Source organism: Oncorhynchus clarkii, unplaced genomic scaffold, assembly GCF_045791955.1.
Source record: "Oncorhynchus clarkii lewisi isolate Uvic-CL-2024 unplaced genomic scaffold, UVic_Ocla_1.0 unplaced_contig_12668_pilon_pilon, whole genome shotgun sequence".
NCBI lineage: Eukaryota > Metazoa > Chordata > Actinopteri > Salmoniformes > Salmonidae > Oncorhynchus > Oncorhynchus clarkii.
Genome location: NW_027258689.1, coordinates 25,001 through 40,330, shown reverse-complemented (window position 1 = coordinate 40,330; position 15,330 = coordinate 25,001). Strand labels below are relative to the sequence as shown.

Below are 15,330 nucleotides of genomic sequence, written 5' to 3'. Positions count from 1 at the left end.
TGGTCTAATGGGAGAGGACAGAACATTAGAGAGGACAGATCTTTAGAGAGGACGGAACATTAGAGAGGACGGAACATTAGAGAGGACAGAACATTAGAGAGGACGGTTTGACAGATGGTCTGATGGGAGAGGACAGAACATTAGAGAGGACAGAACATTAGAGAGGACAGAACATTAGAGAGGAAGGAACATTAGAGAGGACGGAACATTAGAGAGGACAGAACATTAGAGAGGACAGAACATTAGAGAGGACAGAACATTAGAGAGGACAGAACATTAGAGAGGACAGAACATTAGAGAGGACAGAACATTAGAGAGGAAGGAACATTAGAGAGGACAGAACATTAGAGAGGACAGAACATTAGAGAGGACAGAACATTAGAGAGGACAGAACATTAGAGAGGACGGTTTTACAGATGGTCTGATTAGATGAGGACAGAACATTAGAGAAGACGATTTGACAGATGGTCTGATGGGAGAGGACAGAACATTAGAGAGGACAGAACATTAGAGAGGACGGAACATTAGAAGACGGTTTGACAGATGGTCTGATGGGAGAGGACAGAACATTAGAGAGGACAGAACATTAGAGCGGACAGAACATTAGAGAGGACAGAACATTAGAGAGGACAGAACATTAGAAGACGGTTTGACAGATGGTCTGATGGGAGAGGACAGAACATTAGAGAGGACAGAACATTAGAGAGGACGGAACATTAGAGAGGACGGAACATTAGAGAGGACAGAACATTAGAGAGGACAGAACATTAGAGAGGACAGAACATTAGAGAGGACAGAACATTAGAGAGGACAGAACATTAGAGAGGACGGTTTGACAGATGGTCTGTTGGGAGAGGACAGAACATTAGAGAGGACAGAACATTAGAGAGGACAGAACATTAGAGAGGACAGAACATTAGAGAGGACGGTTTGACAGATGGTCTGTTGGGAGAGGACAGAACATTAGAGAGGACAGACAATTAGAGAGGACAGAACATTAGAGAGGACAGAACATTACAACCATCATTCACGTGGACCTAATGCTCCAAAACGTTCTGGAGCATGGCTTAGATACTGCGTGTGTGTGTGTGTGTGTGTGCGGAGCCTAGGCTTGCACCAGAGCCTTGCTGTGCTGTGGCATCTCTAACGCACGCCTCTATGAAGAGGGAACGCAACACCCTGCTACAACTCAACTCTCCGTGAAGTGAAAGAGGTATGAACTGTAGGCGTGAGTAAGGATGACAACAGGCAGAATGTGGTACCGTTTACAAGGACTTTATTCCTGTACACGGTAATATGGGGAAAAGGGGCTGGACGGAACCAAAGAAAGTAAATCTCAAAGCCCCCCCCCTCTCCTATCTTACCTGCCTACCCACTACTTACCTAACTTAGCACCACCTGGTGCCCTAACCAAAATACAGGGGGTGGTCTGCCCAGGTCTTACCTATTGTGCCTAGACAGTGAATATACTACGGGTATATGTATGTCTGCGGGCCTCTTGCCTAAGCACTCCCTAGGTGCCTTCCCCTTCCCCCCTGGGAACAAATGATACAGGGGAACAAATAATTTCTCAAACAAACTAAGAAACAAAGGACATCAAATAAGCTCTATCTGAGCAACAAACTCACAGAACATACCAACTGCTACCAACAACTAACATAGTAAATTATCCACAGCCATCAGCCTCCTCTCTCAGCAATCACCTCCCAGCAATGATTCTCTATCACATTCAATTGCTCTGCAATGACCTCTCAGCAATGAACCCCCAGCAAATCTCTCTCCTGAACAGAACACTGGCTTTATATATAGCTTCAGAAGGAATAGGTAATTGGAGACAGCTGCGTCTTGACGAGGGGGCGGGGTCAGCTCTCCAATTAGCCATGGAGTCGACCAATCAGCTGCTTGAGGGATTTCAGGAAGCTATTTCCTGAAATAAACACATGCAAATACACAAACTACAACACATAATCTGGGGAACGTAACAGCATCACTCTCCCATATGATGTCATCCCTCTCCCATATGATGTCATCCCTCTCCCATGTGATGTCATCCCTCTCACATATGATGTCATCCCTCTCCCATGTGACGTCATCCCTCTCCCATGTGATGTCATCCCTCTCCCATATGATGTCATCCCTCTCCCATGTGATGTCATCCCTCTCCCATGTGATGTCATCCCTCTCCCATATGAAAACGTCCATTACACTAAAGGACATGTGATGATACCCTTCCTTCCTTTCAATCGACCTGCGTGAGCGTCAAAAAGCCACTGGAAAAGTCTGTGCTTTATCCCACTCAGTGTTTTAAATTAAATGTGTCCAGCTGTGTGGAATATAGGACCTTTCTTTAAGGTACTTTTCCCCCTGACTGACGAGAACGCAATGGATGAAAACGGGTCTGTCAGATGTTTAAAACCTAGATGTGATCAAGAACCCGCAGAGATCTCCTCATTTCACATCAGATCTCCACATCAGATCTTCACATCAGATCTCCGCATCAGATTTTCACATCAGATCTTCACATCAGATCTCCGCATCAGATCTTCACATCAGATCTCCACATCAGATCTTCACATCAGATCTCCACATCAGATCTTCACATCAGATCTCCGCATCAGATTTTCACATCAGATCTTCACATCAGATCTCCGCATCAGATTTTCACATCGGATCTCCACATCAGATCTTCACATCAGACCTCCGCATCAGATTTTCACATCAGATCTCCACATCAGATCTTCACATCAGATCTCCGCATCAGATTTTCACATCAGATCTTCACATCAGATCTCCGCATCAGATCTTCACATCAGATCTCCACATCAGATCTTCACATCAGATCTCCGCATCAGATCTTCACATCAGATCTCCACATCAGATCTTCACATCAGATCTCCACATCAGATCTCCACATCAGATCTCCACATCAGATCTTCACATCAGATCTTCACATCAGATCTTCACATCAGATCTTCACATCAGATCTCCGCATCAGATCGTAACCAAAGCCAGTGAAGTCCTTTTGACAGGTCAGTCTGTAATAAGGTCCTATCACAAACCATGTCATGTCCAGCACTGGATACTGAGGTCTAAACGGACACACACACACACACACACACACACACACACACACATACCCTACCTCAGCGTGTGAAAAGTGTGAACTACACCCAGGTGCTGTGGACAGGAAGGGGAAGCTGAGTGAGTGAGGGGTCAAAGGGCAGGTAACATGTGTGCCACATGCAATGAAAACACACACCACAAAGTATATCTGGTGAGCAGGCCTGCATAGTTGTCATTGGTGTTTTCCAGTGGGTGGTTAGCAAGGAGAGGGAAATATATCGATGTAGTTCCTGGTCTGAGAGAACACGATGTTATGATGAAATAACAGCTGGATACAATATGTGATTCAACTGTGTAAAGCTTTGTATTACGTTACCACACACACACACACACACACACACACACACACACACACACACACACACACACACACACACACACACACACACACACACACACACACACACACTGAACTACCCTCTCTACACATGTGAATGGAAGACAGACCTGTTGAAAGAGCAGACGTGACAGAGTGTATTGAGTGGAACTTGACATGACTGCTCCTCATCCTCCTCCTCTTCCTCCTCCTCCTCTTCCTCCTCCTCCTTATCATAGTAATAATCATCATCATCAAATTGAACATTCTGTCAATCTGGGAAACAGCAACCAGTGGTGTAAACACTAAACAGTTACACATCTATTCTGTTTATTGCACTAGTTGATTGAATGGTTAAAGAGACGTGTTATTGGAGACGGCTGTGAGTCAGGGTCTTCTGGAGGGTTTAAACAGAGCTTAGGGTACATAACAACCTGTTTAGCAGAGCAATGAGCCCCGACGGTCATATAGGAAGAAGATTTAACCTTAAACTGATGTGGTTTCTACTGACAGTTGAGATGTACAAACTCTGGCATAAGGGGACGACAAGTGGATAAGAGACCATCCGTAATTTAGATTCAGACATTAATGAGCGAGCTAGGACAGACGTAGTCAATATAACTATTTGTTCAGCGCCTTTGAAGTTTAAAGCGACAGAATTCAGAACATCTTACAGTGTTCTCCCTGTACACCAAGTCAGAACCGTAGGATAAATAGAGGGGGCGTATAAGCAGACAATGAAAGCTCTTACAATATTCAATGTTTACATTTCTCAAAAACAGGCTGTAGGCTACATGTGCACCACCAAGTCAGAACAGTAGGCTAAGGGACCAAATTATTAGGGTGAGGCACATGGGCTACTAACAGCTTACTACACAACATACACTTAGTATTACTTAGCTACAGCGACTTGGAATTCCGATTTGGACGACCTTTTGAATTGTATTTTCCCAGTTGGAGCTCTTTTTCCCCAGAATTCTCAATCGTCTTGAAGTCTGAGATATCCCAGTTCCGAGGTGCCAGTTGTTTTGAATGTGGCCTGAAGTCTGGAATGGAATGACAGCATGGCAAATGTATTCAACTTTTTTCTGGCCCATGGTATGTTGCGAGTGAATGTTTATCCTTAAAAGAGACCCTTAAACCCAGACTTGGACCACACACCCTCTCCACTGAATAGCAGGCTAGGGATTACTTTGCAAAGCTTGCAGTTTGCCACTGATTCCTTCCAAACCACTCATTGTTTGAATTTAGGATTTCCAACTTGTTGTATAACGTTTATGTCCAATGGCCGATTAGCACCGATACGTTTTATCTATAATTTATCTTCCTATTACAAGGATTCAAAATGATTTGCCAGTAGATTGTCGACTTGATTTCTAAAATGTAGAAAGTATGACGTTGACATGATCAGTCCAATCAAAGCTAGGGTAGATAATGTGATTAAACGTAATTTTATCAGTGGCAAGTGACCTTGAGCCTTATTGGATGGGCACTTCTAATGTAAATATATGGCAGCACCCAAGGGGCTTCAATTTCCGATCACTCCCCGTATATTTTGCAGTGACGTAGTGTCCCCATGAGTGATTGACAGAACACTGAGCCAATCACGGCGCAACTAGAGAACATTACCAACCCCTACCCTCTGTATTTCCTTCTGGCTGCCCCACCACAGAAAGCACTGAGCTGAAAATGCTGCATTTTTGAGCTGCCTTATTAGGAACGTAACAGCATCACTCTCCCATATGATGTCATCCCTCTCCCATATGATGTCATCCCTCTCCCATGTGATGTCATCCCTCTCACATATGATGTCATCCCTCTCCCATATCTCTTACTCAAGAAAGAGAAAAGAGACCATGTTGGTATGCTACTTTATTAACTCAATTATTATTATTATTATTATTTTACATTGTTTTCAAACGGACATGTGACACGTATTAATACCAAAATAACATGCAAAACAGGCAACAACAAAATATATATTTACAGTGCCTTCGGAAAGTATTCAGCCTTTTTTATTTGTTACTGTTGATTGAATTGTTTTATCCCCCCTCATCAATCTACATACAATACCACATAACGACAAAGCAAAAAACAGGATTTAGAAATAATGTATTAATTTATAAAAAATATATATATATTGCATTTACGTAAGTATTCAGACCCTTTACTCAGTACTTTGTTGAAACACCTTTGACAGCAATTACAACCTTGAGTCATCTTGGGTGTGACGTTACAAGCTGGGTACACCTGTATTTGGGGAGTTTCTCCCATTCTTCTCTGCAGATCCTCTCAAGCTCTGTCAGGTTGGATGGGGAGTGTTGCTGCACGGCTATCTTCAGGTCTCCCAGAGATGTTCGATTGGGTTCAAGTCTGGGCTGTGGCGCCCCCACTCAAGCACATTCACAGACTTGTCCTGAAGCCACTCCTGTGTTGTCTTGGCTGTGTGCTTAGGGTCGTTGTCCTGTTGGAAGGTGAACCTTCGCCCCAGTCTGAGGTCCTGACCGCTCTGGTGCAAGTTTTCATCAAGGATCTCTCTGTACTTTGCTCCATTCATCTTTCCCTCGATCCTGACAGTCTATCAGTCCCTGCCTCCGAAAAACATCCCCACAGCATGATGATTCCACCACCATGCTTCACCGTAGGGTTGGTGCCAAGTTTCCTCCAGAAGTGAGGAAACTTGAGAATCTTGTTTCTCAAGGTCTGAGAGTCTTTAGGTGCCTTTTGGCAAACTCCAAGAGGGCTTCATGTGCCTTTTACTGAGGAGTGGGTTCCATCTGGCCACTTTACCAGAAAGGCCTGATTGGTGGAGTGCTGCAGAGATGGTTGTCCTTCTGGAAGGTTCTCCCATCTTCACAGAGGAACTATAGAGTTCTGTCGCTGACCATCAGTTTGGCCGGACGGCCAACTCTAGGAAGAGTCTTTGTGTTTCCAAACTTCTTCAATTTAAGAATGATGGAGGCCACTGTGTTCTTGGGGACCTTCGATGCTGCAGAAATGTTTTGGTACCCTTCCCCACATGTGTGCCTCGACACAATCCTGTCTCGGCGCTCTACGGACAATTCCTTTAACCTCATGCCTTGGTTTTTGCTCTACCATGTACTGTCAACTGTGGGGCCTTATATAGACAGGTGTGTGCCTTTCCAAATCATGTCCAATCAATTGAATTTACCACAGGTGGACTCCAATCAAGTTGTAGAAACATCTCAAGGATGATCAATGGAAACAGGATGCACCTGAACTCAATGTTGAGTCTCATAGCAAAGGGTCTGAATAATTATGTAATTTCTGTTTAAAACTGTTAATGGCTTTCTAGTCATCGCCGCTCCATGTTCTCATTGTTCCATTTGTTTTGTCTCGTTCCATACACACCTGGTTTTCATTCTCTAATCACACACTGCATGTATGTAGTCCTCTGTTCCCTCCATGTCTTTGACGTTGGCTGGTTTTTCCCCTTGTATTCCGTGGTATTTCACGAAGGATGTTTAATTGTTAAACATTTGCTTATTTTTGTGACTGTTTCGCACCTTGCACTTTTTTCCAATTGGCTGGCGGTGTCGACACGGTGGCGTCCGTCTGCTGGTTTCTCCTGCCTAAATAAAGTGTGCTTCTGTTCACAACCCTCTGCTCTCCTGCACCTGACTTCTCCACCAGTAGCGCACAACCTTGACACAGGTAGGCTTTATTAACTCTTTTTGTTTTCTTTACATTGTTTATTTGTGATTTCATTTATTTTGGTAAACCGGTGAGGTTCAAAACAGGTGGCTCTCTGGACAAACACACAAATGAGGAAAAAAAGAAACAAATCATGATTTCTCAGCATTGTTATTCAATATTTATGTGGTAGAGGCCAGTACACCCCTCTGTTCTAGATGGTAGAGGCCAGTACACCCCTCCGTTATAGATGGTAGAGGCCAGTACACCCCTCTGTTCTAGATGGTAGAGGCCAGTACACCCCTCTGTTCTAGATGGTAGAGGCCAGTACACCCCTCCGTTCTAGATGGTAGAGGCCAGTACACCCCTCCGTTCTAGATGGTAGAGCCCAGTACACCCCTCTTTTCTAGATGGTAGAGGCCAGTACACCCCTCTGTTCTAGATGGTAGAGGCCAGTACACCCCTCCGTTATAGGTGGTAGAGGCCAGTACACCCCTCCATTATAGATGGTAGAGGCCATAAAGACACCCGTCTGACATTCTTACAGGTGGGATGGATCAAACCACATCTGCCAGACATCTTTGTGGTTTCCTCTCACCCCTGTTTCAAGGGAGGGTGGGAGCTAGAGAGAGAGAGAGGGAGGGAGGGAGGGAGCTAGGGAGAGAGAGAGAGAGGGAGGGAGGGAGGGAGCTAGAGAGAGAGAGAGGGGAGGGAGGGAGGGTGGGAGCTAGAGAGAGAGAGAGAGAGGGAGGGAGGGAGTGCCCCTGCGAGCGAGGAGGGAGTACCTCTGCGAGGGAGGGAGGGAGGGAGTGTGGGAGGGAGTACCCCTGCGAGTGAGGGAGGGAGGGAGAGGGAGTACCCCTGCGAGGGAGGGAGGGAGGGAGAGAGAGGGAGTACCCCTGCGAAGGAGGGATGGAGGGAGTACCCCTGCTAGGGAGGGAGGGAGGGAGGGAGAGGGAGTACCCCTGCGAGGGAGGGAGGGAGGGAGGGAGGGAGAGGGAGTACCCCTGCGAGGGAGGGAGGTAGGGAGTACCCCTGCGAGGGAGGGAGGGAGGGAGGGAGGGAGGGAGGGAGAGGGAGTACCCCTGCGAGGGAGGGAGGGAGGGAGGGAGAGGGAGTACCCCTGCGAGGGAGGGAGGGAGGGAGGGAGAGGGAGTACCCCTGCGAGGGAGGGAGGGGGAAGGGTGTTTGAGTGATAATGAAAAACGAGGGGGTGTGGAGGAGAGGTACATCCTATCACTACTTTAAGAGCTCTGCCACCTTCAGCCAACATCCCAAACCCAGCTGCTCCCTCTCTTCTCTACTCCTTCTCTCTCCATCCAGGTGAATGGACAAACACAGCCTGAAAAATAGCAAGCAGGCAAGAGAGAGAGAGAGAGACGGATGAAACACATGGCAACAATACAGGAGGTTAATAATCAGCCTGGGGAGATAGCAGCTTGTTTCCAGGAGTGAGTCGTCTGAACACCACGAAGAGAACAGACCAGCAATCATCTCTTCCTGCTTGTGTGTGTGTGTGTGTGTGTGTGTGTGTGTGTGTGTGTGTGTGTGTGTGTGTGTGTGTGTGTGTGTGTGTGTGTGTGTGTGTGTGTGTGTGTGTGTGTGTGTGTGTGTGTGTGTGTGTGTGTGTGTGTGTGTGTGTGTGTGTGGGGGGGTGGGTGGGTGTTTGTGTATCTGACAGACAGAGTGCAGTGGAATAGCAGGAGTTGATTTTCAGGGGGAAGACTGATCCATTGCAACAGAGATTCTCTGACAACCGAAAGAGCAGCAACTTCAAGGAGTGTAACACACTGTGGATAAATTATTGAGAGTTTGCATCTGGGGGAACGAGAAGAAGCATTGAAGACAGAGAGAGAAAGACATCCGTTGTTCTTCTCTGCTCCACTTACCCTGACCCTTCTCCCTCTCCCTCACTCCTCTCCCCCCCTGTCCTCGTCTCACCTGAGATGGACCGGCTGCTGGCCCTGGCCCTGGTCTACATGGTGTACCTGTCGACTGCAGTGATTGGCTCAGAGAAGAAGAAGCACCGGGTGCAGCATGGACCCTGCAGTTACACCTTCATTCTCCCCGAGGTGGAACACTGCCAGCCCCTCAAAGACTTCCAGGTCACCAACTCCCTCCAGAGGGACTCCCCACCACCGCCAGCCCCAGACCCAGGATCGAGTCACCCTGAGCAGGACAAAGCCCAGCCCGCTAGGTCCTCATGGCAGGAGAGGAAGCTGGAGAGACTGGAGAGCTCCACAGAGAATAATACACAATGGTTGCAGAAGGTAACACATTGTCTTTCTGTTCTCCCTCAGGGTTCACTAAACCAGAGGTAGTCACTAACGAGAGAGAGAGAGAGAGTGTGTGTGTGTGTGTGTGTGTGTGTGTGTGTGTGTGTGTGTGTGTGTGTGTGTGTGTGTGTGTGTGTGTGTGTGTGTGTGTGTGTGTGTGTGTGTGTGTGTGTGTGTGTGTGTGTGTGTGTGTGTGAGAGAGAGGGGGAGTGTGTTGGTGACAGAGAGAGAGGGAGAGTGTGTTGGTGACAGAGAGAGGGAGAGGTTCGGTGACAGAGAGAGAGGGAGAGTGTGTTGGTGACAGAGAAAGGGAGAGTGTGTTGGTGACAGAGAGAGGGAGAGTGTGTTGGTGACAGAGAGATGGAGAGTGTGTTGGTGACAGAGAGAGGGAGAGTGTGTTGGTGACAGAGAGAGAGGGAGAGTGTGTTGGTGAAAGAGAGAGGGAGTGTGTTGGTGACAGAGAGAGGGAGAGTGTGTTGGTGACAGAGAGAGAGGGAGAGTGTGTTGGTGAAAGAGAGAGGGAGTGTGTTGGTGACAGAGAGAGGGAGAGTGTGTTGGTGACAGAGAAAGGGAGAGTGTGTTGGTGACAGAGAGAGGGAGAGTGTGTTGGTGACAGAGAGAGAGGGAGAGTGTGTTGGTGAAAGAGAGAGGGAGTGTGTTGGTGACAGAGAGAGGGAGAGTGTGTTGGTGACAGAGAGAGAGGGAGAGTGTGTTGGTGAAAGAGAGAGGGAGTGTGTTGGTGACAGAGAGAGGGAGAGTGTGTTGGTGACAGAGAGAGGGAGAGTGTGTTGGTGACAGAGAGAGGGAGAGTGTGTTGGTGACAGAGAGAGAGGGAGAGTGTGTTGGTGAAAGAGAGAGGGAGTGTGTTGGTGACAGAGAGAGGGAGAGTGTGTTGGTGACAGAGAAAGGGAGAGTGTGTTGGTGACAGAGAGAGGGAGAGTGTGTTGGTGACAGAGAGAGGGAGTGTGTTGGTGACAGAGAGAGGGAGAGTGTTGGTGACAGAGAGAGGGAGAGTGTGTTGGTGACAGAGAAAGGGAGAGTGTGTTGGTGACAGAGAAAGGGAGAGTGTGTTGGTGAGAGAGAGAGGGAGAGTGTGTTGGTGACAGAGAGAGGGAGTGTGTTGGTGAAAGAGAGAGGGAGAGTGTGTTGGTGACAGAGAAAAGGAGAGTGTGTTGGTGACAGAGAGAGGGAGAGTGTGTTGGTGTCAGAGAGAGGGAGAGTGTGTTGGTGACAGAGAGAGGGAGAGTGTGTTGGTGACAGAGAACGGGAGAGTGTGTTGGTGAGAGGGAGAGTGTGTTGGTGACAGAAAGAGAGGGAGAGTGTGTTGGTGACAGAAGGAGATGGAGTGTGTTGGTGAGACGGAGAGTGTGTTAGTGACAGAGAGAGAGGGAGAGTGTGTTGGTACAGAGAGAGATGGCGTGTGTTGGTGACAGAGCGAGGGAGAGTGTGTTGGTGACAGAGAGAGATGGAGTGTGTTGGTGACAGAGCGAGGGAGAGTGTGTTGGTGACAGAGAGAGAGGGATAGTGTTGGTGAGAGAGAGAGGGAGAGGTTCGGTGACAGAGCGAGAGGGAGAGTGTGTTGGTGAGAGTGAGGGAGAGTGTTGGTGAGAGAGAGAGGGAGAGTGTTGGTGACAGAGAGAGAGGGAGAGTGTTGGTGACAGAGAGAGGGAGAGTGTTGGTGAGAGAGAGAGGGAGAGTGTGTTGGTGACAGAGAGAGGGAGAGGTTGGGTGTCAGAGAGAGAGGGAGAGTGTGTTGGTGAGAGAGAGAGGGAGAGGTTCGGTGACAGAGAGAGAGGGAGAGTGTGTTGGTGAGAGTGAGGGAGAGTGTTGGTGAGAGAGAGAGGGAGAGTGTTGGTGACAGAGAGAGAGGGAGAGTGTTGGTGAGAGAGAGAGGGAGAGTGTTGGTGACAGAGAGAGAGGGAGAGTGTGTTGGTGACAGAGAGAGGGAGAGTGTGTTGGTGACAGAGAGAGGGAGAGTGTGTTGGTGACATGGCTGGAAATGCGTGACTAATGTTCTGTGGTTTAACAGGCCTATTAAATGACTGATATCCTGTGGTGAAGCACTGGGCCATACCCACTACCCTCTGTAGTGCCTTGCGGTTGGAGGCAGAGCATGGGCCTTTACCAGGCAGTGATGCAACCAGACAGGATGCTCTCGATGGTGCAGCTGTCGAAACGTTTGAGGATCTGATGACCCATGCCAAATCTTTTCAGTCTCCTGAAGGGGGAATAGGTTTTGTCGTGCCCTCTTCATGACTGTCATGAACATGGACCATGTTAATTTGTTGGTGATGTGGACACCAAGAACTTGAAGCTCTCAACTTGCTCCACAACAGCCCGGTCAATGAGAATGGGGGGCTCGGTCCTCCTTTTCCTTTAGTCCACAATCAACTCCTTTGTCTTGATCACGTTGAGGGGGAGGTTGTTGTCCTGGTACCACATGGCCAGGTCTCCGACCTCCTCCCTATAGGCGGTCTAATCGTTGTCGATGATCAGGCCTACCACTGTTGTGTCATCAGCAGTACAGGAGGGGGCTGAGCACGCACCCCTGAGGGGCCCCTGTGTTGAGGACCAGTGTGGCGGATGTGTCCAGGATCCAGTTGCAGAGGGAGGTGTTTAGTCCCAGAGTCCTTAGCTTAGTGATGAGCTTTGAGGGCACCATGGTGTTGAACGCTGAGCTGTAGTCAATGAACAACATTCTCACATAAGTGTTCCTTTTGTCCAGGTGGGAAAGGGAAGTGTGGAGTGCAATAGAGATTGCATCATCAGTGGTTCTGTTAGGGCAGTATGCAAATTGGAGTGGGTCTAGGGTGTCTGATGGTGTTGATGTGTATTTTTCTCTCTCCTGACCGTATTCCTGGTATTCCCTGTATATCTCTCTCTCCTGACCGTATTCCTGGTATTCCCTGTATATCTCTCTCTCCTGACCGTATTCCTGGTATTCCCTGTATATCTCTCTCTACTGTCTATATTCCTGGTATTCCTTGTATATCTCTCTCTACTGTCCATATTCCTGGTATTCCCTGTATATCTCTCTCTACTGTCCATATTCCTGGTATTCCCTGTATTTCTCTCTCTACTGTCCATATTCCTGGTATTCCCTGTATATCTCTCTCTCCTGACCGTATTCCTGGTATTCCCTGTATATCTCTCTCTACTGTCCATATTCCTGGTATTCCCTGTATATCTCTCTCTCCTGACCATATTCCTGGTATTCCCTGTATATCTCTCTCTCCTGACCGTATTCCTGGTATTCCCTGTATATCTCTCTCTCCTGACCATATTCCTGGTATTCCCTGTATATCTCTCTCTCCTGACCGTATTCCTGGTATTCCCTGTATATCTCTCTCTACTGTCCATATTCCTGGTATTCCCTGTATATCTCTCTCTCCTGACCGTATTCCTGGTATTCCCTGTATATCTCTCTCTACTGTCCATATTCCTGGTATTCCCTGTATATCTCTCTCTCCTGACCATATTTCTGGTATTCCCTGTATATCTCTCTCTCCTGACCATATTCCTGGTATTCCCTGTATATCTCTCTCTCCTGACCGTATTCCTGGTATTCCCTGTATATCTCTCTCTCCTGACCGTATTCCTGGTATTCCCTGTATATCTCTCTCTACTGTCCATATTCCTGGTATTCCCTGTATATCTCTCTCTACTGTCCATATTCCTGGTATTCCCTATATATCTCTCTCTCCTGACCGTATTCCTGGTATTCCCTGTATATCTCTCTCTCCTGACCGTATTTCTGTTATTCCCTGTATATCTCTCTCTACTGTCCATATTCCTGGTATTCCCTGTATATCTCTCTCTCCTGACCGTATTCCTGGTATTCCCTGTATATCTCTCTCTACTGTCCATATTCCTGGTATTCCCTGTATATCTCTCTCTCCTGACCGTATTCCTGGTATTCCCTGTATATCTCTCTCTACTGTCCATATTCCTGGTATTCCCGGTATATCTCTCTCTACTGTCCATATTCCTGGTATTCCCTGTATATATCTCTCTACTGTCCCTATTCCTGGTATTCCCTGTATATCTCCCTCTCCTGATCGTATTCCTGGTATTCCCTGTATATCTCTCTCTACTGTCCATTTTCCTGGTATTCCCTGTATATCTGTCTCTCCTGACCGTATTCCTGGTATTCCCTGTATATCTCTCTCTACTGTCCATATTCCTGGTATTCCCTGTATATCTCTCTCTCTCCTGACCGTATTCCTGGTATTCCCTGTATATCTGTCTCTCCTGACCGTATTCCTGGTATTCCCTGTATATCTCTCTCTACTGTCCATATTCCTGGTATTCCCTGTATATCTCTCTCTCCTGACCGTATTCCTGGTATTCCCTGTATATCTCTCTCTCCTGACCGTATTCCTGGTATTCCCTGTATATCTCTCTCTACTGTCCATATTCCTGGTATTCCCTGTATATCTCTCTCTCCTGACCGTATTCCTGGTATTCCCTGTATATCTCTCTCTACTGTCCATATTCCTGCTATTCCCTGCATATCTCTCTCTCCTGACCATATTCCTGGTATTCCCTGTATTCCAGCTGGAGAGGTCCATCCAGGAGAACCTGCGTTCTGGGATGGAGGAGATGAAGACAAACGCTGTTCACACCCAGACGGCGGCCATGTTGGAGATCGGGACTAAACTCTTCAGCCAATCAGCCGAGCAGACCCGCAAATTGACAGATGTGGAGACCCAGGTAAGCCAATCGGTGGACCTGTTGTGAAGACTACCTCCACCCTCTTGCCATGGTCCCTTACTCTTCCATGTCTATATCAAGATATATGATGACAATTGGCTTGCTGATCATTTAGAGGTCGAACAATCCTGGTCTGAAAGAGGCTCTTGGTTCAGCCCTACAACAAAAGACATGATTCAACTTTCAATGTTTTGATTAGTTGCTAAGTTGTCCCAGGTGTGATTAATTGATTAGGCCAGTTGTCCCAGGTGTGATTCATTGATTAGGCCAGTTGTCCCAGGTGTGATTCATTGATTAGGCCAGTTGTCCCAGGTGTGATTCATTGATTAGGCCAGCTGTCCCAGGTGTGATTAATTGATTAGGCCAGTTGTTCCATGTGTGATTCATTGATTAGGCCTGTTGTCCCAGGTGTGATTCATTGATTAGGCCAGGTGGATTAATTGATTAGGCCAGTTGTCCCAGGTGTGATTCATTGATTAGGCCAGTTGTCCCAGGTGTGATTCATTGATTAGACCAGCTGTCCCAGGTGTGATTCATTGATTAGGCCAGTTGTTCCATGTGTGATTCATTGATTAGGCCTGTTGTCCCAGGTGTGATTCATTGATTAGGCCAGGTGGATTAATTGATTAGGCCAGTTGTCCCAGGTGTGATTCATTGATTAGGCCAGTTGTCCCAGGTGTGATTCATTGATTAGACCAGCTGTCCCAGGTGTGATTCATTGATTAGGCCAGTTGTCCCAGGTGTGATTCATTGATTAGGCTAGTTGTCCCAGGTGTGATTCATTGATTAGGCCAGCTGTCCCAGGTGTGATTCATTGATCAGGCTAGTTGTCCCTGGTGTTATTCATTGATCAGGCTAGTTGTCCCTGGTGTTATTAATTGATCAGGCTAGTTGTCCCTGGTATGTTTCATTGATTGAGCTAATTGTCTCAGGTGTCTTGTCATTAGTTAAGACCAAAAACACTCCACACCCTGTGGCACTCCAGGACCAAGGCTGGTGACCCAGGGTTGACCTCTGAGATCTGTTGTCCCTCAGCGTGAACACTTAGATTGACATGCTGAGTTGACGGACAATCAGCCAGTTAAAACATTAAACATGGAGCCACAACACAGATGGTCTTTAGTTGTACCGTAGAGCTGTAGGACAGTGCAACCTGTACAAATATTATGACTGGTTGGTTATCAGTCTAGCTGTAAAAATAAAGATACAAATGTAGCGGTCAACCTTGATTAAATATAAATCTGTGAA

At 47.2% G+C, this 15,330-nt stretch overlaps 1 protein-coding gene across 1 annotated transcript in view; it reads left to right on the top strand.

The window, feature by feature from the left end:
* The first annotated feature begins 9,039 nt into the window (after nucleotides 1-9,039).
* LOC139398200 (angiopoietin-2-like) overlaps nucleotides 9,040-15,330 on the top strand; it is a 30,665-nt gene continuing 24,374 nt past the window's right edge. The window contains exons 1-2 of the mRNA XM_071144321.1: nucleotides 9,040-9,363; nucleotides 13,927-14,082. Of these exons, the coding sequence (XP_071000422.1) occupies nucleotides 9,040-9,363; nucleotides 13,927-14,082 (480 nt within the window). The remainder of the gene's footprint in view (nucleotides 9,364-13,926; nucleotides 14,083-15,330) is intronic.